Below are 26,777 nucleotides of genomic sequence, written 5' to 3'. Positions count from 1 at the left end.
CTTTGGGAAAACACTTAGCATGATTTCTATAAACTCCCAGGGGGAAAAATCCACCCAGTATGATGTTGCTCATCATGCCTTTTTAACTGGGTTTCTTTTCTAAGGCGCATCGATCGCACTGGAAACCCCACTAAAGCAGCCAGGCTTTACCTCAAACGGGCCGGTTGCAGACTAAAGGAACTGAAATGCTCCTTTGGACTTCAAGCTGAAGCAGCCCCGTGTGAGAGGAGGCAGAAGGCTACGATCCCAAGCGTGTGGGCCGGAAGTCAACGGCCTTGGGTTCAATTCTCTTGTTTTTGAGGGTGCTCAATAAGTGGCGGTTGAAGACCACCACGCATTTGCTGTTTCCATACTCTTTTCTTTCGTGACGTGTCTTCGTCCTGCATACGTAACTATACCTTAGTGAATGCGCATGACTGAAATGGTTGCTTTGGATCTAACCCTCATTTCTTTCTTAATCAGTGTTCAGTTACTTGAGTTTTATAAACTGCATAAGTGAACATCCCTTGTAGTCTAAAAAGTTTTCCTAAATATACCTATTTTCTTTCTCAATAATACTATAAGTTCTATACCGTTTGTTAGATTAAGGAAATTATTAGTAGAATTACCAAATGCCTCATGGGAATTACTTAAATGATTTCTCAACAAACTGATGATGCTGCCTCTGAAGTGAACTAGGGATATATTTGATCGTATAAACTTTAGGTATACAAATGGACCTTGAGCTTGCACTTAATCTGACTCCCTAATCTAAGAACAATTAATTCTTATGATGAAGCCCTACTCAATACTGGCCTTCACGAAGTGATCACTGTAGATGAGATGCTAAAGAAATCAAACGGTGCCTATCAGAAAGAACAGCATCTGGGGTCTCAAAGGTTTGTCTTAAAATAAGTGGCTAAGTTTGCTAAAATAAGGCGCACAACAGCACATGTGATCTAAGGAGTGTAAATAATAAAATCCAAGATCAGAAGAGGGAATTGTATTAGAGTTTCATTCTGAGCACCCATTTTGCAGAAGCCTGTGGGTGACTTGAAAGCAGAGTTCCCACTAGAACTGAAAAGTGGTGATAGTCACAAACCTCTGTGAAAATATTTTTTAAAACTGAACTGTATACTTTAAAAGCAAATTTTATAGTATGTAAATGATGTCAAACAGTTATTTTAAAACACATTCTGGAAAAGAGAAAGCCATAATTTCTCATTTGAGCAAACCAGATTTAAAATGCATTTTGGGGAAAATAGAGGATGAAATTAAACTTGAAGGATGATTGCTCGACTGTTGAATGTGATGTGGTTTTAGAGCTAAGGAGGAAATATGTTTAGCTTTCAGAGATGTACCGTGAAGGATTTAGAGGTGACATGTCTGAAATTTGCTTAAGACTAGTGTATCAAGAATAGATAGATAAATATATAGATATGCATATATATATGTATGTATGAATGAAGCAAACTTGGCAACGTTTTTCCCAATTGCTCAATCTGTTTAATGAGCATATGGGTTTTTGCAATACCGGTCGCCCGCTCCCTGTTTTCCCGTGCATCTCATTTGCTTATCCATAGTGAAAAATCAAAATGGGCTCCTTTTCCTTCCAGAGTGCAGAGGTCCCGGTCTCGCGAGAAATGGGGAGTCGTGCGGCTGCTGGGTGCCTGTGCCTCTGGGGCAGCCATCAGCTGGAGTTAGGAAGTAGTGGCCCCTTTCCTGGGGGTACGCCGAGGCCAGGGCTCTGCACATCCACCACCTGCTGCTGAGAAGGATGCTGGCCTGAGAGCTACTGATGCTCACTGCACTTGCGCTCGTCTTTAGGCTCCTGCTCCTCAACCTGGCCTTCAGAGCCACCCCGACTTGGCCCCAGCCTGCCTTCCCAGCCTCATGTCTAGTCTCGCTCCCCACTGCAGCACTCTCACTGACTCACTGCTCCCAAAATACCCTATGCACATTCCTAGCCCATTGCCTTTTCACATCCTAGAGCCTCTACCTGGAACGACCTTTCCCTCCCTCTTCTCCACCTGGCGAGCTCCCAACCAGACATCACTGTCCCGCAGGGAGCTTTCCCAGACCACCTAGGGCAGCTAGCTGCACTCAGCTCCAGCCTCCCTTCGATCCACCTCTGTGTATGGGATACTGCCCGCCAGAGCTGTTAGGCTCGCAGTGTCCACAGGATGCTGACCATGCTACCACCAGTGGGTTCCAGGTGCCCAGTGCCAGCATGACACAGGCTAAGGGCTAATAAAAGTTTGTGAAAGAAATTCAGCCAAAGGTCAGACCAGGGTTCAGAGTATTCTAGAGCCAGGCTGCCTGGTTAAAACTCCTCCCTCTGCTATTACTGAGCCATAGGACCTGGTTTAAAGCACGTAACCATCTGTGCCTAAGTTTCTCATCTGTTACAGGGAGGTGGCAATAGTACCTCCATCACGGAGGGGTTTCGAGCATTCCATACGGGGCTTCATGAGGGGCTTCCAAAGGTTTGCGGAAATATTCTATCTTTCTATTCTGGCTCCCAGAAAGACTCTACAGGAGTTTGTTCAATCAAAAATTATTTAAGTAAACTCCTAAACTCACTTACCACCAAATTGATTCCAAATCACATCAAAATTATGGGGCTGAGTACAACTACCCCCGTGGGTTTCTGTGTCTATAAATCTTTATGGGAGCAGACAGCCTCACCTTCCTCCTGCAGAGCAGCCGGTGGGTTTGAACTTCTGATTTTTCGGTTAGCAGGTCAATGCACAGCCTACTATGCCACCAGGGCTCCTAACCTGGGTAATGGCCAAGACCCTCCCTTTGGCCTAATCCCCCCCACCCCCACCCCCCACCCCCCGTGGCCTGCACACTGCAATGGCCCTGGGAGTGAGTATTGGCAGTGCCAAGTCACAGCCCCAATTAACACCACATTCATTCTTGTTCGTCAAGGAAGAAGCCTCATAGGTGCCCATCAGCCTGGCATCCATCCCACCCCCTATCTCTGTCCAAAGTCTCTTTAACGAGAGAGAGTGGCTTCCAGGCCAGCATCTCCGGCCAACAGTAGGGCGACACTTGAGTGCCACTGTCCCGCTTCCAGAGTGTTCTTCAATGGCTGCATCCCCAAGATGCTAGCTTCCCAGCTATGGTGGAGAGGACCAAGTTCTCCCTTTCAGTGCAGGCGCTTCCCACGCACTGTTGGGAACCCCGACAGCGGGCAGCCGCTTTGTGCCTCTGGGCCACACTGTGGTCCTGATCACCATATTTCAAAGGGCTTCAAAGCGGACCGCACACCTCACAGACTACAGAACAGTCCCCACGTAGCACGCACTGGGAAACCCCAATTCACGCAGCTCCGTGGACTGCGATACTGCTCTACTGCCGTGGGCTGGAACCACGCCGACGGTCCCTCGGGGGCAAGCCTACAAATACATCTTGAAGTGAGTTGATTTCAAGAGAGAGAGAAAAAGGGTAAGTCAGGGAGTTCGACGGGGTGGGGCCCACCATAGGTAAATGCTGACAGCTCACTTCCATCAATCGATTCCCTCTCAGAGCCACCCTCAGGGGCAGGGTACAACCTCCCCGTGGTTTCTGAGGCTGGAACCTTGGATAGGAGCAGCCAGCCTCACCTTTCTCCCGAGGAGTGACTGGGGGATTTGAATTGCTGACCTGAGGCCAGCAGCCCCACCCGTAACCCACCGAGCCTCCAGGGCTTCTTGAGGCGGGCTGTGCGATGGCACCATGAAGAAGATGAAAGATGGGGAAACCGAGGCAGGGGCTGTGGAAACTTCCAGATCTGCAGAGCAGGAGAGGCGTCATAGCAACAGCTTCCTTGCTGCCTCCAACCACCTCTTCTGTCCTCTGCAACTGTGTGGAGGTGCTTCAAAGAGCTTGTGGGGAAAGATGGAATGAAAAGAAAATGGTCTCCCCACCCCCCCGCCCCCTCCCACCCCCCGGGACGTTTCTACAGGAGGGAAAGAGGATTATTCCCATTTGACGGGAGACGGAACTGAGGCCCAGAGAAGGGAGATCACTTGCCTACGATCCAGGAAGAGGCCGAGCCCGGGCAGAGTTTGGGTCCTTTCGATGGCACAACCCAAGCCCTTAGCACCACCCCCACGGGCTCTTCCCGCCAGAGACCTGCCACTGCCAGCGAGTGCCAGAGCAGGATCTAACCCCCAGAGCCCGCAGGGCCTGTCTGGGGAAAGGCCAGGAACAGGAGACTAGATCAGCTCAGAGGGCGCCGTCTCCAGGGCCACCCTGATGACACCCTGGGACACACCTGGTGGGGGGCGGGGGGGATGACAAGGATGTTGACTCTGGGCTCACTAGCAGCTAGTATTCACGGAGAACTTCCTGCTCCCCGGTGCAGAGCTGAGAGCATCCTCCACAGCCTCTGACATGAGCGTGTCCCCATGAAAACAGGCGGTTCGACCAAACCCGACCAGCCCACTGCGGCCCTTGGAGTAGAACTGCCGTATGGGGTCCCCTCGACAGGAGCAGGCCGCCTCGTCGTTCTCCTGCGGAGCCGGTGGGTCCCAGTCACTGACCTCATGGTTGGCAGCCAGTGGGTCCCAGTCACTGACCTCATGGTTGGCAGCCCTGGGCCACCGGGGCTCCACTTTCCCCTTTTAGAAAGAACGGCCCTAAGGGCCAGAGAGAAGGCAAAGCCTCAGCAGAGGAGGCCGAGCCAAAGCCCCCATGCTCACGGCGCCTGTCTCCATCCAAAAGGGTGTTGGCGTGACAACCAGGAAACACCCCGGCTTCCCTCCGAGGCCCAGTCTCCATGGCCTTAAAAGGTGCTAAGAAAAGAGATCTTGGCCCTAAAATCCAAAGACACGAATCTCGCTTCCCCTCGGCCCCTTAGGGGCTCTTTCTGCACCGAAGTTCCCCCACCTGCTCAGTAGCCCCCAGGCCCTTGCGTGGGACCCAGAGCACGTCCTGTGAGTCATGTAGGTAGGGTCACCCGTCCCAGCAGTCACATTCAAAAAGGGAGAGGGACGCAGGGGAGACTGATGTTAACAGCGTATTGTATCTACCGCACACAACTGAAATAGAATCATGTCAACATGTGATGACATGCAAAGATTGATCGATGTCCTTTTATTTTTTCTTTTCCGGAAGCGAGTCTTCAGAATTCAGTGTGCATTTTGCACAGCAAGGTCAGTGATGACCTGTCCCATTGTAAGAGCCACCTGCGGCTGCCATGTTGGGGAGCACAGGTCTTGAATCTTTTTCTGTCCTTGGCTCAGTTTTCTCTCCTCCCCTGGGGAAGGTGTCCATGGTCCTAGACTCTGAGCTGCCAAGCCCGCCTACCCTGGGGCACCATGCTGCAAGCCACCCACCTCACTGCCATCGGATCGAGCCTGACTAAGAGAGGGTAGACCTGCCTCTGTGCGTTTCTGAGACTGTAACTCTTCGGAGGAGTGGAAAGCCTCATCTTTCTCCCATAGAGCAGCTGGTGGTTTCGAACTGCTGACCCAGCTTGTAACCACGATGGCATCAGGGCTCCTGCAGCAGGCTAGAGTGCTAAGAAACCCCAAGCCTGGGTGTAGGGAGGGGGAGGGCAGGTTGTGATAGCGGCTAGGAATGCTTCCTGTCCCTCTCTACTACAGAGCCAACTCCCACAAGCCCAGGGGACAGGGACGGGGATGGGGGCACGCATCTCTGAGGAAGAGAGCCACAGCCTCTTTGTCCTCCAATCCCAAAGATTCCCTTAATTGGAAATTCAGCCAGGATGTAAAATCAAGCCTGGCAGCCTCCCCCAAGAACAGCCCGCCGGGCACACCAGGAAGCAGGAGTGAATCCAGCATCCAGAGGGTGGGTGGGGAGGTACTCTCGGCAGTGCCACTCAGAGGAAGCCGAGACCGCTCCCCAGGGGCAGGTCCCGCAGCCCTCTTAGTGGGGGGTGGAGGGGAGGCTCACTCCTGTCCAAGCTCATGCTTCATCTCACCTTCAAAAGGAAGGTGCTTGATGGTGACAGCGCTGGCCTCTCAGCTCCAGGTCCTTCACAGCTCACCCACTCCTCAAATTCCATGAGGAATGCGCCCAGAGACTGCCCCGCCCAGAAGAGACAAAGGACCGAAGGTGTCCCTACGGAAAACAGCACCCGCGATGATTGCTTTAAACCACTACGGTGGGGAACTCCTCAGGTGGCGCCCAGGGTAGGTGCCTCAACGGTCATACCTGAGTTCTCCCTCTGCTAAGGAGCCATGAAGACCACCCGCAATGTGGTATCCTGGATGGGACTCTGGGACAGAGAGAGACCATTGCTGGAAAGACCAGTGAAATTCAAATAAAACCGAGGGAAATTCAGATAAAACTAGTAAAAGTCAACAAACAACCTCGCTGCCCTAGAGTTGATTCTGACCCACAGTGACCCTATAGGACAGGGCAGAACTGTCCCTGGGGGTTTCCATGACTGTTGCTGTTCATGGAAGAAGACCTTGTCCTTCTCCCGAAAAGTAACTAGTGGTTTCGAACTGCTGACTTTGTGGTTTGCAACTTAGCACGTAACCACTATGCCTCCAGGGCTCTCTGAAATTTGATTAACGAGGTCATTACTGGGGGGAAATGAATGAAATTCAAATAAGGTGTCCATTGTTCCCATTACTGGAAAAACTAGTTTTAAAAAAAACAAACAACTAGTGAAATTCAAACTAGTTCACCCTACTCTCGTGGACCAACATTGGTGTTGCCAAAGATATGGTGGTTGCCGTGCAGCGAATTCCTTAGCATAGCGGGGCCCTTCTAGCCATGGCCCAGCACTGTGGTGGATGCTGTCATCGCCGCTCAGATGCCTCATTAGGACTGAAGACTGATTCCCGCAGCTGCTCAGAGGGCTGCCAGCCCCTCCGGGGACTGTCCCCCGGTCAACAGTCGACCTGCCCCAGGTTGGATGCATCCAAAGCTGGGAGTAGAAAGATTCAGCCCCCTCACCTCAAACAGGGACACCCTTGAAGGGCACCTCCACTTCACAGTCCCCTTGTGATCCCCAGAGATCACCACAGTCTCTGCCCGCAGGAGCACCGATTTGGAGAACGCGTCCCGATTGCGTTCTGCCTCTCGGGGAACTGGGAAGGCGGGAACCGCCAGGGTTCAAGATCTCCCTTCATCTTCAGAACAAGCTCATTCTTTTATAAATCATTTTACTGGGGGCTCGTACAACTCTTATCACAGTCCATCCATCCATTGTGTCAAGCACATTTGTACATTTTTTGCCCTCATAATTCTCAAAACATTTCCTTTCTACTTGAGCCCTTGGTATCACTTCCTCGTTTTCCCCCTCCCCCAACACCCCCTTCACAAACCCTTGATAATTTATAGATTATTTTGTCATGTCTTACACTGTCCAATGTCTCCCTTCACCCACTTTTCTGTTGTCCGTCCCCCAGGGAGGAGGTTATATGTAGATCCCTGTAATTGGTTCCCCCTTTCAACCTCACCTTCCCTCCACCCTCCCAGTATTGCCACTCTCACCACTGGTCCTGAAGGGTTCATCCGTCCTGGATTCCCTGTGTTTCCAGTTCCTATCTGTACCAGTGTACATCCTCTGGTCTAGCCAGATTTGTAAGGTAGGATTGGGGTCATGATAGTAGGTGGGAGGAAGCATTTAAGAACGAGAGGAAAGTTGTATGCTTCATCGTTGCTGCACTGCACCCTGATTTTTTTGTTCTTTGATACCTGATTCCTGATCCCATCAACACCTTGTGATCACACAGGCTGGTTTGTCTAACAACCTCCTTACAGGCCTTGGAGGCTAGGAGGAGAAAACAGATATGTCCAAGGACAGGCGGTTTCAGATACTGAAGCCAGAGTGCAGAAGGACAGCTGATTTGCCCGGGTCACGGAATGAAAAGGCAGTGGGCCCCAGGTGGCACAGTGATTTAGCGCTCATCAGCTCATTGGAAGGCCAGTGGTCCTGTGAAAAGAAGGCGTGGCTGCCGGCCTCTAGAATGATTACTGTCGTGGAAACCCTATGACAATTGCACTCTGTCACGAAGAGCCACTGTGAGTTAGAAAGGAGCCTGGTGGACTGCTAACCGGCTAGCCTGGTGGACTGCCTGGTAGAGCCTGGTGGACTGCTAACCCCAAGGTCAGCAGTTCTAAACCATCTGGTGGCAGCGTGTTTAAAGTTGGGATTGGGCCCTCGGTCTGAAGACAATGCCCAGGCTAGTCCATAGGGACACCAATGAGATGGCTACAGACACCAGGACAGGGAAGACACGCTGTCCTGCACACCCACTGCTCCCCCTGTATTCCACTCCCAAGCTCACCCACCTCATCCCACTGCCATCAAGTTCAGCACGACTCTAAGACAGAGTGGAACTGCTCCTGCGGTGCCTGAACCTGGACATCTTAAGGAAGCACACAGCTTCATGTCTCTCCTGTGGAGGAGCTAGTGAGTGTGAACTGCCAAATGGGCAGTCAGCCATGCAGCACTTAACTCACTGTACGTACCGTGGATCCCTCGGTTGCAAAATGAGATTAATAACAGTATTTCCAACATAGGGATGTTATACAAATTACTGAGCGGGTTATGCATTGGGCTGCTAACTACGAGGTCAGCAGTTCAAAACCACCAGTCGCTCGAGGGAGAAAGCGTAGGCCTTTCTACGTTCATCCAGAGTTGCAACTTTGGAAACTCTGTCCTGTAGGGTCACTGTGAGTCGGCAGTGACTCTGCGGTAGTGAGTATGTGACATAAAGGCCTTAGCATGAGGCACCTAGAAATGCTTTTATAAGTGACAGCCTGAAAACAAATCACAGAAGCAAGGGGATTTGCAAGTGGACACATTCATTCTAAGGTGAGATTTATGCAGTCACATGAGAGTCTGTCTGGGACGGGGGACTGGCCCTTGTCAGCGACTCAAGGAAGCCAGGCTTGGCCTGGGTGCTGAAGAAGTAGGCGTTCACTGGGCAACAAGAAGAAGACTGAGCAGCCCAGGCAGGGGAAGCAGCAGGACAGAGACAGAGAAAAGACTGGAATGAGAAGCACAGAGGAAATCCAGGTCCAGAGCAAGAAGGATAGAAAATAAGCCTGGCTAGATGAGCTATGCGGACGAGAAAGGATCGCCCACTAACGAGCTGAGTTGGGGCAAGACATCCTTCTGAACCTCAAGGATCTCATCTGCGAAATGGAAATAAAACCGGTCCCTAGAAGGAAGGACCAGGCCCTGGAGAAGGACATCATGCTTGGTAAGGAAGAGGGTCAGGCAAAAAGGGGAAGGCCCTCGACGAAATAGACGGACACTGTGCTGCGACCATGGGCTTAAACAGAACACGATTGTGAGGGTGGCCCAGGACTGGGCAGGATTTCATTCCGTGGCGCATAGGGTCACAGCCAGTCAGAACCAATTCGTCGGCACCTAACAACCTCAGGTTGCCAAGGGAACGGAATGTGTCAATATTTGCCAAGCACTTGAACTAGCAGCCTGCAACCGGGGAACATACATAAACAGATATTCCGGTAGATGGCCACCAAATATGAGAAGATGCTCAGCATCGTCGGTTATCAGCGATGCAGATCAAAACCACAATGGGATAGCATTTCCCTCCCACTAGGATGGCTGAGACGACAAACCAAACAAACAGAGAGAAAATAACAAATGCGTAAGGTAGGAGGAACCCTTCTCCACTGCAACTAGTAGAGCCATTGTGGGAAAACCGTGCCGGTCCCTCCAAAGACAGCTACCAGATGACCAGCAATTCCGCTCCTAGGTCTATACCCGAAAGTCTTACAGCAGGGACCCTGAGACTCGTACCCCAAGCTGAGTCGCACCACTGTCCACACGAGCTAAAACGTGGGAACAACCTCCAGGACATCTGTGGATAAACCAAGCGCGGTCATACATCCAAAACTCAAACTCAGTTCCGACTCAAGAGCTGCCCTACAAGACAGACTAGAACTGCCCCTCTGGGTTTCTAAGACTGTAGATCTTTACAGGAATAGAAAGGCTCATCTTTCTCCTGTGGAACTTCTGGTGGTTTTGAACTGCTGACTCTGCGGTTGGGTTAGCCGCCAAGCGTAATTCACTACACCACCAGGGCTCCTGGTACGTACATACAAAGGACTGTTATTCAGCCAGTAGATGACATGAAGTCCTGATATATGAAGTCCTGATATATGAAGTCCTGATATATGAAGTCCTGATATATGAAGTCCTGATATATGCTACCATATGGATGGAGTTTGAAGAGATTATACTGAGTGGGGGAAATGTCTATTTTTTCAAAAGGACAAATACTTTATGACTTCATTTATACATTCACTGGATCCCTGGTGGCATAGTGATTAGGCATCCGGCTGCTAGCTGAAACTCCTGCAGGTTGAAACCACCATTCACTCTGTGGAAGACAGAGGAGGCTTTCCGTTCCCACAAAGAATTATCAAGGAAGTGTTTCCCTGGTGGTGCCGTGGTAACTCATTGGTCTGTGATATACAAGGTCAGCAGTTTGGAACCACCAGCTCCTCTGATATGAGTTGGCATTGGCTTGATGGCAGTGTTTGTTTTTTGTTTGCTTGCTTGTTTGGGTGGGAGTTAGAGTTACAGTCTCAGAAACCCACAGGGGCAATTCTACCCTGGACCATATTGTCATTGTGAGTTGACATTGATTCAAGGTCATTGAGCTTTTGGTTTCCATTTATATATTTTTAAAACAAAACAAGAAGAGGCAGATGTGTAGAAACCAAAGTGTATTAGTAGTTACCAGGAGTCCGAGTTAGTCGCTGGAAAGTTGACCCAGCAGTTTCCCAGCTGTTCTGAAAGAGAGAGATGAGGCACTCAAAGGGGCAGGTCTACGGTGTCCCACAGGATTGCTACGCGTCCAAATGAAATGAATGACAGTGACTTGGACTAGGGGTGGTGGGGGTGGGGTGGGAAGGGGGCAGTTAATAGTGAAGGACAAATCAAGTTGACTAAGGGCAGGTTACCCAGCCAACTCTTGTCATTGCTGTCAGTATACACCTGTACAGAGTTGAATTTGCAAACAATGTGAGTTCGCTATATTGACAGCAGCGATTAAGAGAGAGGAGCTGCTGGGGCTTCTGTGCACCATCAAACACTTCACTGGGTTTGGGTCCTTGATGTGGACATTTAGGGTCATGACTTCATGGACCCATCCAGCTTATTGACCTGAAGACGTCTCCAATGAGCCTGTGCTACTGCCCAGTTCACTGTGTAGTGCCTGGGGCCTTAGCATGCGAAAGCGGTCATGCTAGGCATCATGACTGGTCTCTATTGGACGGAAGCAACTGAGGAAGAAAGAGAGTCCAGAACAGGCAAAGGAAATGGGATGTGTGACCAATTGCCTACTCCCTCCTTTGCCGTGAGCCCAGAACTGAATGGTGTCTGGCTACCATTACTGAACATTTTGATCAGTGATTCTATAAAATAATCCTGATCAGAAGAGGGACAGTGAAGAATAGACTTTCACATTCCCGTGAAACTCAGATTTTCCAGAGCCAAGAGGGGTGGATGGGCCACTGAAACCATTGCCTTAAGGCAGGAGTTCTCAACCATCCTAATCCAGCGACCCTTTCATACAGTTCCTCATGTGATGGTGACCGCCAACCATACATTATTTTCTGTTGCTACTTCGTCACTGTCATGAATCAGGCGACCCCTGTGAAAGGGTCGTTTGACCTTCAAAAGGGTTGTGACCCACAGCTTGAGAACTGTTGCCTTAAGGTGATCTTTAAAATGTAACACCCCCCAAAAAAAATAAATCCCTTCAAGTCATCTTAAAAACAAACAATAGTTTAGCCTCGCTAGTAAAAAAAAAGAAATCCTGTAAAGAGTTACAGTCTTAGAAACCCACAGGGTTTCTGTAGAATCACTACCAGATGGAATCTACTCAACGGCAGTGAGGGACTGAGAGAGAGAGAGTCAAAAAATCTGCCTTGAGCATTACAGTTTTCTAAGAACCATCCATGCGGGTTCAAAAAGACAACAGCAATTTGAAGGACTGACTAGGAACTCTAGGGGAAAGTGGGTTTCTGTTAATGAGAAGGAATAGTTTAGAAAAGGAGGCTGCTAATCGTTCTCCAGCTCAGAGAATGTAATTAATGCCACGCAAGAGCACGTGCAGGAGCGGTTGAATGGGCGCAGGTCTTGCCGTGTATAATCTCCGCACCAACATTTTCACAAAGAAACGGCACTTGGCACATAGCAAGCACGGTAAATGTTGGGAGAAAACCTTTGAGCTTTTTCTGAAGTATAATAGGGGATGAAAAGGTGGGTGCTGGGTAGACGGGAGAGTAGATGTACACGTGGTTGGGTAGATGGCTTCTTAGCGGGGGTGAGGGCATGGAAGTATGAATGGATCATTGGACATAAATATGGGTGATATGGGTGGAGAGACGGATGATGGGTGAGTGGGTGCGAGGGGATGTTTGGGTGGATAGACAGCAGTTGGGTGATGGGAGTAGCAGAGTAAACGAAGCGGATGGAGTAAAGGATGGGTGTGGGTGGGAGGACAGGAGCAGCTATGTGAATGGATCGGTAGATGAGGGAACAAGTGTTGGGTGCTTGGATTGGTAGCTAGGTGGGTGGGTGGATTAGGATGTGATGGTTGGATGAATAACAAGAAAGCTGAGTGGGTGAATGGGGTAGATGGGAACACGGCTGGGTGGCGGGGTGGCTGTCCAGGGGCATGTGAGGAAGCTTGGTGAGTCAAAAGGCGATGTGTATAGAAGGTTTGAGTAGGTGGGACTGTGGGAATAGCTGGAAGATATTGTGGCGTCTAGACCACCACAATAAAGAGAATATTGCAATGGAGCAAGTCCCGTGAGTTGTTTGCCCATAAAAGCGATGTTTATATTAAACTGGAGGCCGCTAAGTGCGCCGCACTATCATTATGCCGAAGTTTGAAATCCTGTGAGCATGACCAAAAGTGGCACGCGGAACAGAAGGGAGGCCCTAATGTTTGGGGAAATGGCGCCGACAGGCTTACTCCAGGCGGGGTTGCCATAAACCTTCCGCTTATTTAAAAACGATCCACCCACAAAACTAGTAGTCTCTTGGGAGGGGCAGTGGAATGAGGTGTGCCTGTCCTTTCAGTGGCTAGATGGATGGAAAGCTGGGTAGGTGGACCGGCTCCCATTAGTGGCGCCCATGAACCTCTTCAAGGTCACGGAGAAGCCCTGCTGGTCAAAACCAGAGCTCCAGGCTCCCGACAGGGCTTCCCACGTTGCCTGCAGCTGAGGCCCCCGAGGCCAGGAGCGGCCCGCGGGGGTGGGTTCTTACCTGGACGTGGCGATCTCCGCCTTCTGGCGCGCGATGGCGGCCGCGCGCTGGGCACCTTCCACGCTGTGCTCAACCTTCTGGCGGACCTTGCCGTTCTTGAGCGGCAGCACGCGGCGCTTGGTGCCCTTGACCAGCACGTTGTGGCGGTACTTGCCCTCCTCGCGGTGGCCGTTGGGCAGCGTGGTGCAGCCGTAGCCGTGGCGCAGGTTGTCCATCCACTCGCCCTCGTAGCGGAGGCCGCTGGAGCGCTCGCTCACGCCGAAGCCCGAGCGCCGGTCATTCTTCCACTCGCCCATGTAGGTCTCGGTGGTGGTGGCGTCGATGTCCGCCTCGAAGGGCGCGGCCTCGTCGGCGCCCTCGGCGCCCTCGCCCAGGCTGGCGGTGGAGGCGGCGTCGCTGGCCCCCGAGCTGAGGTCTCCGCTCTTGAGGAAGCTCACGCGGCTGCGCTGGCTGCCCAGCGACGTGCGCGACTCGGCGCGGCCCAGCTTGCCCAGCAGGGCGCCCCGCTGGAAGAGGCCGCCGCCCTTGGGCGCCCGGGCGGCCGCGTCGGCGTTGGCCAGGAGGCTGAGCGCGAAGCCGCCGCGCGGGGTGACGGGCAGGGGCAGCGTCGGGCCGTCGGCGGCAGGCGAGGCGGGCGAGTCCGGGGCCACCGTCCCGTTGCTGTGCTCGCTGCGCAGGGACGAGAGCGACGTGCGCAGCGGCGATCGCACCACCACGGCCATCCCGTAGGGCACGCTCTGGCGCACGCCGTAGCCGTGGCGCATGCCGTTGGTGAACTGGCCTTGGTAAGTCCCTGTGGGCAAAGGGAGAGTATGTTAATGGCACGGAGTCCCCACGCGGGCGGGCGCAGTGACCTGGAAGGGGGGAAGGACGGGGGAGAGCGGCGCCCTAGGCCCCGCAGGGCTGGGAGAGAGCAGGCCATCTGAGCGGCAACTGGTGCCGAGTCAGGGAGGCGGGAGAGGCTCCATAGGTGTGTGTGGGTGTGCAAGGAGTTTGTGCACTGGTGTGAATGCTCAGTGGGTGGGAGGGTGGGAGGGCATGAGTGTGTGACTGTCAGTCTAGGAAGTGTGAACAGTGTATAGGGTTGGCATGAGGTTGATGTATGATCAACGACAGGATTGGACCAGCCCTCTATGGCCCGTCTGATGGTGATCTTTCCATTGCTGCGGACGTGCCAGGCCACAGATATGCAAGACAGGGTGCTACCTGCTCCACTTTCCCTTTCCCCACAGCACACAGTACCTCCTAACACTCATATGCTTAACACACCACTTTCCTCCCCTGTCTGGAATGGAGGCCCCGTGAGGGGAGAGGCCTCTAATGGATGGCCACTGCCTACCTCGGAGGAAAAAGGACTCACTGCCATCAAGCCACTTCCGACTCAGCAACGCTGTAAGACAGGCTGGACCTGCCCCTGTGCTTTTCTGGGACTGCCTCCTGCAGAGAGTCAGGTGGTTTTGAACTGCTGACCTTGTAGTTAGCAGCCTAACACATAACCACTACGCCCACCACCAGGGCTCCTCTAGAGCTTGTGGAGTTGTCTATAAAGATTTGTTGGATGTACGGCTAACCCTTTTCAGATTCAATCAAATTGTGTGACCTTGGGAAATGCCCTTGCTTTCTGGTGGCCTCCATGTCCCCATCTGCGAGTGATACATGGAGTGTCACTCCAGGGGCCAGCCTTCCTCTGCGGTGCTAGGGTCCTAGGAATTGGGGCCCGGAGATGTCCTCACGGGTCCCTCCAGTGGGTGCTGGAGCAGCTCATGGTCCTACACCACCGCCCCAGCCCTTTCTGAAATAACAGCCCCCAGTAAGGAACAAAAACAGGGCGAAGGGCTCGCCTAAGCTTCCCCACAGCCCGATGAAGGAAGTCCCAGGATTCTTCTCCTTCACAGAAGAGGAAGCTGGCAGTCTGGGAGGTTTAGTGACTTGCCCAAGAAGGCAGGAGCCAAGCCCAAGTCCACCTGATGGTGGAGGCTGTGCTCTGAGCCCGTGATTCTCCATCCTGACTGCGCGTTACAGGCACCCCAAAACTCCAAACCAAACTTTCCACCCTCAAGTCTCTTCTGACTCACTCAGAGCAGTCCTGTGGGACATAGAACAGCCCCTTTGGGGTACTGACACGAATTCTTCACAAGACTAGACAGTTTCTTCTGCAGAGAGACTGGTGAGTTCGAACTACTGACCTGGCGGTTAGCAGCCCAATGTCTAGATCACTGTACATGAAGGGGACTTAAAAAATTCTGATTTCTGGCCTCCACCGCTAGAGAATTTGATTGAATGCGTTGGAGGGGGGCCCTAGGGTTCCCACCGCCCGTGTACATCTTGGGCGTCCAGGTCCTGTGTATGACAGGCAGGAGCTGCTGGACACCAGGGCTCGGCTCATTTCAATGGCCAGCCATGGGAACCTCATCATTATGGAATATCAGCTTGACAAGGGTCCAAGAGAGATGGGAGCAGATGAGGCGAGGTGAGCACTGGGCGTGACTTCATGGAGAAGGAGGAGGAACTATGATCTCCATTCCGTAAGTACACTGACGTTCAGAGGAGGTAAGTGGCTGGCCCAAAGCCACGTAGAGAGGCAGCACAGAACTGGGAGTCTGTGAAAAGTCAAGTCGTCTTTGCATTGCTCAGCATCTCCCAGAGATCGTCTCGCTTACCCACAAGAAAAGCTGAAGCCCGGAGGGACCCACAAGGCTGTCTCTGATTTCATCCCCATCCCGCCTCAGTCCTCGTGCCCTCCCACTCTCTCTTCCCCCACACTGGTCAAGGTCCTGCCTCGGGGCCTTTGCATTTGCTGTTGCCTTGTTTCATTCTGCTGTGCACGGGGTTGCTGTCAATCGGAACCCACTAGAAAGCACCTAACAACATCAGCAACCTCCTGGGATAGTCTCCCTCCAGATACTTGCAGATACAAGCACATAGCTTGCTCCTTGGCCATCTTCAAATCTTTACTCAGATGGTCTCTCTTTAATGAAGCCTCCCTAGACTGCCCAGATGAAAATTGTAATCCCTGGCCCCCAATTTCCTATCTTCTTCCCTTGTTTTATTTCCCTTGGAGCATGCCTAATAAAACTAATAGTTGGCTTTTTATTTCCCTGACCTGAATGCGAACTCTATAAAAGCAGGCTTTTCTATTTTGTTCACTGCTGGGTCCTCATGCCCTAGAACAGTCCCAGACAGGCACTCGGGAATTTTCGATAAATGCCTGAATGAGCAGCTTGCGTTCTAGAACAGGAGGCTGACCCCTTTCTGTGAACCCAGCCCTACGAAAAACAAATAGGCAGGGGTGTTAGGGTTTCTTTAAGGAAAAGACGAAGGTCTACGATTCACCCAAGTACATGTGACAGAACCCAAGTACATAAATGTGACAGAACCCAAGTACACATCTATGTCTACCTGGGCTCCTTTGACTTGTCCGGAGAAAGGGAGAGGGGGAGAAGACCCGGAAGAGGGAAGTGAACGGCCTACATCGGAGACGTCGGCATGGGAGGCAGAAAAGAAAGAGAAGGCACGTTGGTCAAACTGGGGAAGTGCCATCCACCAGCCCATATTTAGCTTCTCTTGGCATGCCCTGGCCCTTTTAAGCCCAGGAAAGACTGAGATTGCAACAGGAGAACAGCTCTGGGCCACCAGTTGGGGAGGAAATGGCCTAGCTATATTAGGAAACGTACAAGCATATGACAAGGGACAGGGACACCCAGGGGAGGCAGGGAGTGCCGGGGCCCTGGGAAGGGGGAAAAGCCAAGTGTCCTGGCCATCCCCCGCCTGACTCTCTATACAGGCCAGTTCTGCGAATGGGGTGGGGTGGGGCAGCTGGGGAGGGAGCGAACGAAGCCCCAGTCTGCTGAGAGGACCCGCTGTGGAAGGGAGTGGTTCTCCCAGGCCCTTTGGGCCGGAGCCTTTTTTTATGGCTGAAACCAGGCCTGAGAAGAAGGAACCAGATCCATCGGATCACACAGCTGCCCCTCCCCGCCCCCTCAAACTACCCCACACACACACCTCTCCTTCTTCACCTTCACCTGCTCCCCAGCAATGCTGGCCTCCCACCCCGGGGCCTTGCTTTCTTCTTATGTCTCAGGTCCACTCCTGTGGACACTTCAAGTTCTGGCTGAAATGTAACATCTCCCAGATTTCTCACGCTGCTGGGAACAGCCTCAGCCTCTCATGTCACCCCGCACTTCCTCACGGCCCTTTTCCCAAGGCCTGTTCAATAATAGTTCCAATCATCGGTGCCCCTGAAGCCGCCTCTGCTAGGTGTTGGCTTCGATGAGGATAAAGTCCCGCGTTTAGCTGACTCCCACTGTGACCCCAGCACCTAGCACCGGGCCCAAGCCCCAGGAAGTCCTCGGTAAACAGCTGCTCAGCCTAGGTCTTCTCCTGCATGACACCACGTTCTTCCAGGAACTTAAAGACCCACATCTCTTTTCCCTCAGGACTCAGAGTGCAGTACATGCTTAATCCTGAAGCCTTAATCGCAGTAGCTACCCGGTGTGATGGGGACAGGTGCAGTAGCCCCAATCAATGCTGGGCGTGATTGGGGTTCTCCTGAAAAGTTAAGGCAGGTCATGACCTTGGCAAACACCATCCTGTTCCTCAGATGGGGCTCCTGAATGAAATAAAGCCCAAATGTCACCTTTCTCCCTGGTCACTACAGACGGACCCTGGGAGCAGTCAGTGCCCTGCCATGCTCCTGTGGCCTCTGCACCCACCAGCCTGAGATCTCCCAGCTTCCCCCTGTGCCTTCTTGCTTCATCTGCCTGTAGGGTGTGGGTCTGGAGAGACCTCCAGTTAGCATCCGACCCCTGGACTGGAGTTGGGCCGGACCATGTAAAACCAATTCTTGATAAAAGGTCCTTCTTATCCATTTATGAATGCCCTGGTTTTGTCTCTCTATAGAGCTCACTCTAACACTGAAATTCGACAAACGTTAGCTAAATCTTTCCTCTGGATCAGGTGGTCATTGTGTGAGGTGCTTGTAGCTGGCAGTGACCTAAAGGGACGTGGATCCTGCGCTCGGAATGTCATGCCAGGGGGAGATGAAATGTAATCATCATCTCAAAATACACGTCTGGAAGCCACAGCAGTGGTTCAGACAGAGATAATGGTCCGGGTCTTGGGTGGCAGTGGAGGGGGGTGGGGGGTTGGTTGACCCTTGGACTAAGTGAACTAACGTATGGAGACAGCTAGCAGGAACCCTGGTGGCATACTAGTTACCTGTGGGCCCGACCACCACAAGGTCAGCAGTTTGAGACTTTGAGCTTTCCACTCCAGGAAAGAGTTACAGACTGGGAAACCCACAGGCTCAGTGCTACCCTGTCCTATAGGTTTGCTACAAATCAGAATCTACTCCCTGGCAGTGAGTTTATTTGCTTGCTTGCTTGCTTGAGCAGGGAGCCAAGAAGTCCTGGTGACGCGATGTTTAAGTGCTCAGCGGCTAAGCAAAAGATCGAGTGTTGGGAGCCACCAGCTGTTTCCGAGGAGAAAAGACCTGGCAAACTGCTCCCCTGGAGATGACCGCCCAGGGAACCCCAGGGGGCCATTCAGCTCTGTCCTATAGGGTTGCTGGGAGTCAGAATCCACTCTGACACATACACAGCAGCACAGTGCCTCACACACAGTAAGCGAAGTTCAAACCAGCTTTTTGGCAGATGAGAGTCGGCTTGGGGAGGCTGGCCCAGAAAGGATTAACTGGGAAGATGAAAAGGTGCTAGAGAGGACAGAGAGCTTGGAGGGAGAGAGAGGGGTCAGCCACAAGGTTCTTCCTTCGTCTGACTGCCTGCTGGGTCCTGGGACACCTCGTGTCCTGGCTTAGGGCACTTCCTGGACCCAGGGACACCTTTAGAGCCTTCATCCTTGAGAGAAAGTAAATGTTGGGGTCTGCTTTTCAGAGAGCCTGCCTTCACATTCCCTCACACACAAGCGGGTTTCTGGAATCCTCGTGTACACCAAACGATTCTCCTTCCTGGCCAGAGATCATGAGGGGAGGCTGGGCGCACTCCAGGTTCACAGCACGTCAGAGGATGCGAACAAGCAACCTGAGTTAAGAGCTGTTCACCAGCCTCCCAACAGGCCCCCTTAACCACCTGGCTCCCTGACCTGACCTGACAAGGCTCCGTTCCTCGTAAGGTCAATTAAGCAATGCCCTCACCAGGTACAACTCAGTGAAGTGTTGCGTGGCTCTGCACCATCTTCACAGCTGACGGCTGTTGCAGCACCTGGAGGCTCACCTTCCAGCACTAGACGGTGAGCACTCTGCTGGGGTCACTAGGTTCTCACTGGCATATTCAGAAGGAGATTGTTACGGCCTTTCTTCTTAGTGTGCCGACTCCACGGAGACCCATCTGCCAGGGTGCCCTGACTGGTATTAAAATACTGGTGGAACAGCTTCCAGCCCATCGCATCCTACAAGCCACCAAAGTATGACAAGCTAAGCAATGGTGTGTGTGTGTGTGTGTGTGTGTGTTGATTATATAGTCAATGACATATGGGGGTACCAAGACAGAGAGTTGTCATTTTTTCTGAAAACAAGCTGAATCTACAAAGAGGAATCCCAAAAATACTGCTCGCAAATTCGGTAGGAATAAGATGGGGACAAAAGGACTTGGGAAGAGTTACAAAAACGTAAACATTTTCTTTGCACAGATTGCTTTGTAAATGCTTTTAATGTCTCGCTTTGTTTTAAAAAGAAAGCCAAGAGGGCTGGAGATTCTCCTTAATGTCTTGTGGGAATGCAAGAAATCCAATGATAAACTCCACCCAGTACGACTTTATTATTAAACGATTGGTGAATTTTTTTAAAAGATTGAATAGCTATAGATATATAGGATTCAGATTAAAATAATATTATAAGATCTAAGTATCTTTTTCCAATGTTTCCTCTTTTCACTGTCTTAGGAGCCTGGGTGGGAGAGTAGCTTACATAGTGGACTGCTAAGAGGGAGAAAGATGTGGCTTCCGCTCCTGTGAAGATTTGCAGCCTCCGACCCAAAGGGACAACTCTACTCTGTCCCAGAGGGCCGAGGGGAGTCAAAGTCACTCCTTGGCAATGAGTTTGGTTGTTTTTTTCTTTTCACTGACTTGTTTGAGTAACCAAGGGGCCGTGGCATCGTAATAAGTTACAAGTTGGGCCGCTAACCTCAAGGTTAGTAATTCGAAACCTGCAGCTGTTCCTTGGGAGAAAAATGAGGCTTTCTACACCTGTAAAGGTTTCTGAAACAGTCTCGGAAACCACAGAAGCCGTTCTACCCTGTCCTATCAGGTCTCTGAGCCGTCATTGACTCAATGGGTTTTGTTTGGTTTAATTTGAGTAACTGGCATATAACTGGTACTGACGGCACCACCTAAAGGCAGTCTGTGCTTGTAACATCAGTGGGAAGACGTTTGCCTTGACAATGGTCTGCCCATCTCAGGTGGGAAGACATCAGAATCCGTGTTTCCTGGGGGCTGCTTCCTGGATGGTGGCATAGAACACAAGCATTTTCCATTGTGGGCGGGGTGGGATGCTGAGTAATTTTTTTTTTTCCTGAAAAGAGAGCAGCAAGTCAGAAAGTGTGGGAACCTATGTTCCAGATGGATGGTCAGGGCAGAGGCAAGGGACCCAAAGCAAATGACCCTATGTAGACAGATTTGGTGGAGGAGTTCAGTGAAGAGGAAACTATTTCCCGTCTTCCTTGGGGAGGGCACTTGTGGTCGGAGTCTGACCCCCTGGAGAGCCTGCCCTTGAGCCGGTCTGTAGGGATCCCCTCTGTGTGCTCCCTATGGGCCATTGAGTGCCGGCTACCAGAGACCATGCTGGGGGCCTGTGGAGGATTTCCCAGTCATCTGATAGGAACACGGAAGCAAGGGGTGTCGACATCCTTGTCCAGGATCACCGTAGGCCGTGGCATACCAGATTGGTGTTTGTCCCTCTACACCTCTAGGACCCTGTGAACAGCCCTTATAAGTTAAAGCTGCGAACCCCTCACCTAAACGTCTGTTCTGAAGGGCACTGAAGAAAGCTCAGCCAGATCAGAGACCCACGGGCTGATGCCCAGGAGACCCAGAGAACACCCATGCGGTCAACCATTCTATCTGGCAGTGACACCTTCCTGTTTCCAGGAGACTGGGGGTGCAAAGGCAGATGCTGGAAGACTGAACAGCCTTGGGGTGGAAGCAGCCAAGACTCAATCCTCTTCAAGGGTCCCCGAAACCTGCGCATCCTAGTCCTTCACGATCCATCCCCAGCTCACCTGTCTTGTCTTCCCTAACCCTCCCATGCCCAGTTTCAAAGCTGTCTTCCTCCCTTCCTCCCTCTGCTCCCTGCCTAAGACTGGTCACTTCTGCCCTCCTGAGTCACCTGTCTGTCCTGTGGTCGCTGTTGTTGGATGCGGTCCAGCTGGCTCCAACCCATCCCAGACCCCACATCTCGTCTCTAACTTGTCGGCATTGCCCAGCAGCCAGTGGGCCCTGATCCGCCGCCTCCAGAATGCAGCACAAGACTTGGGGCAGGACCATGAACATGTCATCCACGTGAAGTCTCTAGCCTGGCCAGGTTTCCTGTTATAAACACACATCCACATCCATTTTCCCTACAACTGCCTTTGTACGTAACTAAAGAAGGGTTGGAGATTGGTCTCCTCCTCTCCCATGCATGCTCCCGAGGGCAGGTACCACGTCGGCCTCGCTCATCCCAGCGCTCCCTAATGCTCAATCAGTGAGGGGCCCACTGAAGGCCTTCAGGTGGATGGATGCAGGTCCACCTGGCCCTGAACAGCCCCGGGAGGTGATCTCCTCTCAGTAGAGCGGGCACCGTGCTTTCCTGTGCAGGGCTGCTGTGGATATTACAGAGGGCATCTAGAGGAGATGAGGCTCTCAGAATCGGTTGGCTCCCTTCGCTTTGTGGGCAAGGGTTGTAGGGTCACCCACTGTGATGGGGAGATTTGTGTGTCCAACGACTGGAGGTGAAAGCGCTTGGCTGCTAACCGAAAGGTCAACGATTGAAACCACGGCCGTGCGGAGGGAGAGCAATGTAGCCACCTGCTTCTGTAGAGGTGGACAGCCTAGGGAACCCTCGGGGGGCAGTTCTCCTCTGTCCTGTAGGGTCGCTATGAATCGGGATCAACTAGCTGCAACGTGTTTCATTGTTCACGGTTCTGTAATCAAACCGAGAAGCTACTGGGAAGGTGTGTGGTAGATGTCCTCCACTTCTGCCCTCGGTCACTTCTAAGGAGAAGAGGTTGACCTTGATGTGTGGCTGGACCGTGCCCGGTCAGTTGGGGTGAAACTTGAGGTTCTCTAGGAAAGGAGAAACTACTTCAGCCATGACCTCCGCCTGCGAGCTGTTGTAGGCAGACATGCTCAAAAGTCCGTGTGTCAATCATCTAAACGCTTCCTTCTACCTGATTCATGGTTCCGTTTGGGGAGGTGTGATGGCTAGGAAGCATGTCAACTAGACACTCCTAGGGGAGGGTCCGGGTGGAGCCCAATCTATCAAATCAGTCGCAGCCTGAGGACACCTCCTTGGGGGTGTGGCCTTTTGTATGAGAGGGAGAGAAAGAGAGGGAGATCCTGAGCAGAACTGAGCTCTCTTTGCCTCCTGCTGGAGCTGGACCTTGAGTTCGCATTCCTCGGTCTGTTTTGTTGCCTGCCGCTCCAGGAGCCATCGGTGGGAGGATGGATTCATTTGGTCAACTTCGGATCCATTTACCTGTGCATCCGCCAGCCTGTGCCCCCACTGCCTCTCCACCATCATCCTGCTTCTGGATTGCCGGACCAGACTCACCCACTTCTATAATCATGTGAGCCAGTTCTCGATACACACCTCGTTCTAGATACAAACGCATGCCGGCGTCACTGGTTGGGCTTCGCTAGAGAACCCAGCCTAACAAGGAAGGCGTGTGAGGCGATGGCAAATACCCTCAAAGTGCCATATGGCTCTTGGCTAACATTTGGCAAAGCTGGTTTAAGGCCCAGTGACCCAAGGCATTCGTTCCGTTGCCTGCTGCTCGACAGCTGCTTCCGCGTGTGGTTCCTGTGCTTTCTAGATAAAACTTAGACAAAGAAGTCCCTGTGGCTTCCTGCTTGAGGCAGCCACTCCTGCCACCTCTGCAACCTGCCCTGGGATAACACAAGCCCTCCAACATGCTCAGCAGCTAAGCAGAAGGGTGGAGGTTCGAGTCCCCCCGGAGTCACCTCAGAAGACAGGCCTCATGATCTCCAAAGACGCCGGGAACACAGTTTTTTATTCTTCTGTTTTTCAAAAGCCTTTTTTGGGGGGCTCTTACAGCTCTTAGCACAATCCAGACATCCATCCATTGTGTCAGGCACATTTGTACATATGTTGCCATCATTTCCAAAACATTTTCTTTCCCACTTGAGCCCTTGGTATCCACTCATTTCTACTCTGACGCACACGGCGTCTCCGGAGTCAGCACTGGCATGGTGCCAACTGGCTCATTTCCACTGTACGATCTTGTCTCCAATTCAACAATCACCTTGGATTCCGCCACATTTTTAATATAACAATCCAACGCCTTACTCCCTAGCTCACCTGAAAGGCTCCCATCGAAGTCCCTTTCCCAGAGCGCCCACACACTGCTGCCCATCAAAGCCCCGCTGTCTTCAGCTTCTCGGGTCTCCAGGAGGTGACTCAGCGAGAACAAAGAGCTGGCAGCACTTGTGACTGGCGCCTGGGAGAGGGTCAGGTTTCAGTGTGTGTAGGGGGGGGAGAGGGGGCGGTGTTGCTGACAGGCCCAAATGAGAGCCCCTTCGGCCTTCATCAGCTCAGCAACCTCAGGGCCACCAGGCTTCCTGTTGGTCCAGGACTGCAGGAACAGTTGGGAGAAAGAAGGAGGCAGATGGAACCCTGAGGTGAGGCTCTGGTTTCCGAAGGAGGCTCACTGTTGGTCACAGAGGCAGCCCAGTCTGTGCTCGCAACCCGAGTGCCCAGGTGGCATGTCTAGTGGACATCTCCCATCCACAGCGCCAACACACAGCCCTCAACCGCTGCTCCTTAAACCCTTGTCCCACGTCAGCTAATGGCATGGTCCTTCCTGTTGTGGCTCACGCCCCCAAACCTCAGACCCACCCTTGACTCCTCCCTTTCTCTCACCCCACCCCCAGTCTAATGTCTCCACAAAATGTGCGCTCTGCCTTCAAAGTACATTGGGAATCCAAACACTTCTCATCTCTTCCGTGACTGCAAAACGGACGGAGCCCACGCTGCAATGGTGTCTCGAAGGAATGCCTGCAGGACCTCCCTCCTTGGCCGCCCTGTCTCTTCTCCACGCTGTGGTCAAAGTCATGGAGACCCCGTGAAGCCCACACGCACAGCCTCAGCATGCGGACCCTAATCTGCTCCGTCCACAGCAACGAGTGCTTGGACACCTCCGGGGGGCCCCAGCTCACTGCTGGGCACTGAACAGATTCGGAAGCTCCTGCTGCCTCTGGTGGGCTCTGTGGGTTGTGCCAGGCATAGGCCTGGGTGAGTGAGCTCTTCACTCCCTTTGAGCCAGGCGTGGGAGTTCTGAGTTATGCAGCCAGGAGTAAGGTCCTGGACCTAGACCTGACCCGCCACTTACCCTGTGGCTCTGGTTTGGAAAAAGATAAGGAGACAGGGGGATGGCTCCTGGATGGCAAGAAACAAGTCTGCCCCCTCCCCTGCCGCCCCCCCACCACACACACACACACACACACACACACACACACACACACACACACATTACCCCCCACCCAAGGGCTCTCAGAAAAGAAAACTCAGCATTCTTCATGTTGGCGTGGCAGGCCTGGCCTAGCCCAGGGAACAGCTGCTGGGTACGGAATTAGCAGGACCTTGAAAATAAGCAAGCTCCACACATCCCCTGTGCTGAGCCTTGGATGGAGCATGTCTATGGAAACGTGGCCAATTCAACAGGAGAACCACAGGGAGCAAGGCAGCCCTGAAAGCACAGACCTGTGGCATCTCCTTCCCCTTCGTGGTGAAGATGCACTGTGCTCCCCCGGGAGCGCCTAGAAAGCGCCAGGAAGCCAGACTGTTCCTTGGCCCGGTGTCATGCTGGGCCCTGGCTGTGAACCGGACCATGAGATTTTCAAGATGAGGTTAAATTATGCTGATTGTACACTGGAAATGGAATCGTGCCTGGCGCAGGCTCCATGTACACAAGCAGAGCTAAGCAGATCAAAGTCTTAGCATGCTCCCTGTCCCAAAGTCAGAGGTTCATTTTTTTGTGGGGAGATATCCTCCCAAAGGCAGGATGGGACAACTGTGGTTAATGCGGGCCACCCTGAAATATCCACTCCCGGGCATGTGAAGGAAGTGAAGGAAGAGGATTATGTAGTGGGACACTTTCCATATGCCAGGCATGACATTAAGTCCCTGACTTACGACTTATTCTAGTTCAGACACATGGAACTAAGACTGCTGGCGTATCTAGAACAGCGGTTCTCAACCTTCCTAATGCCGCGACCCTTTAATACAGTTCCTCATGTGGTGGAGACCCCCAACCATAACATTATTTTCATTGCTACTTCATAACTGTCATTTTGCTACTGTTATGAATGTCATGTAAATATCTGATAGGCAGGATGTATTTTCATTGTTACAAATTGAGCATAATGAAAGCATAGTGATTAATCATAAAAAAATATGTAATTATATAAGGTGAAATACTTATTTCTAATGACAAATAAATGAAATTTTGTCTTGAAGCATGGGTAATAGTCTTCACGCCAGGTACCTGTATGTGGGCGTATGTGCATGTGGGCGGGCCACCTGCAGACAGATAGAGGAGCGGTGTCTGGGTTCCTAAGACCATTGGAAATATGGTTGTGATGTCTTAGGCGACCCCTGTGAAAGGGTCGTTTGACCGTCAAACCGCTGATCTAGAATGTTGCCTCTTCCTGTGAGGAGACAGGGGCGGTGGGGGGGGGGCGACGGGGGTGGGGATTGCGTGATGTGAACACTAAGACGATTGATCGGGATTAACACATGGGGGCTCCAGGAAGCTCACGGAAAACGGGATGAGCAGGTACGATGGTGACAAGAAGACGCTCAAGCCAGAACCTGCTGTCACCGATGTGGGCCAGCTCATGGATCAGGAAGGGGACCCGACGGAACAGAACCTGACGGATTTTGAAGAGGAAAGAAATGCTGAAGGAGAAAGAAAGAATGAGGAAGAAGAAGGAGAGAAGCCATCCGACTAATGTGCTGAGAGGATGCACTGGAGTCTCTCAAAACTAAGCCAGGGCTCCGGTTGCTTGGCAACACGCACCGAAGGCTGATGGCTCTGCTCAAGGCCCGTACACTCAATGGGGAAGCCACGGAGGCTCCCGTGAAAGAGGCAAAAAGGACAACTCTATAGCTTTCCACAAAAAACACCGTCCCCTTCCCAGGGACCATCCGGATGACCCGGAGTCTTGCACAAGAGGCGCCGTCTCCACAACTGACAAATGCCAACGTTGGCCGCCTGGTCGCCATCTAAGCCCTGGCTGAGTGGCATAAAGAAGCTGTAAATAAACGAGCCTTGTGTCGTCATGCCCGTGGCTGGAAGACTCACCCTTGTTAAGCTGTCCATTCCCCGAAAACTGATTG

The 26,777-nt window shown here is 52.2% G+C and overlaps 1 protein-coding gene across 1 annotated transcript in view; it reads right to left on the bottom strand.

The window, feature by feature from the left end:
- JPH2 (junctophilin 2) overlaps nt 1–26,777 on the bottom strand; it is a 76,179-nt gene that overhangs the window by 39,608 nt on the left and 9,794 nt on the right. The window contains exon 2 of the mRNA XM_075528729.1: nt 13,208–14,000. Coding sequence (XP_075384844.1) covers nt 13,208–14,000 — 793 coding nt within the window. The remainder of the gene's footprint in view (nt 1–13,207; nt 14,001–26,777) is intronic.

This window comes from Tenrec ecaudatus, chromosome 12 (genome assembly GCF_050624435.1).
Source record: "Tenrec ecaudatus isolate mTenEca1 chromosome 12, mTenEca1.hap1, whole genome shotgun sequence".
In the NCBI taxonomy this organism is placed as follows: domain Eukaryota; kingdom Metazoa; phylum Chordata; class Mammalia; order Afrosoricida; family Tenrecidae; genus Tenrec; species Tenrec ecaudatus.
The sequence above is the reverse complement of the archived record's forward strand: the minus strand, read 5'-3'. Positions and strand labels throughout refer to the sequence as shown.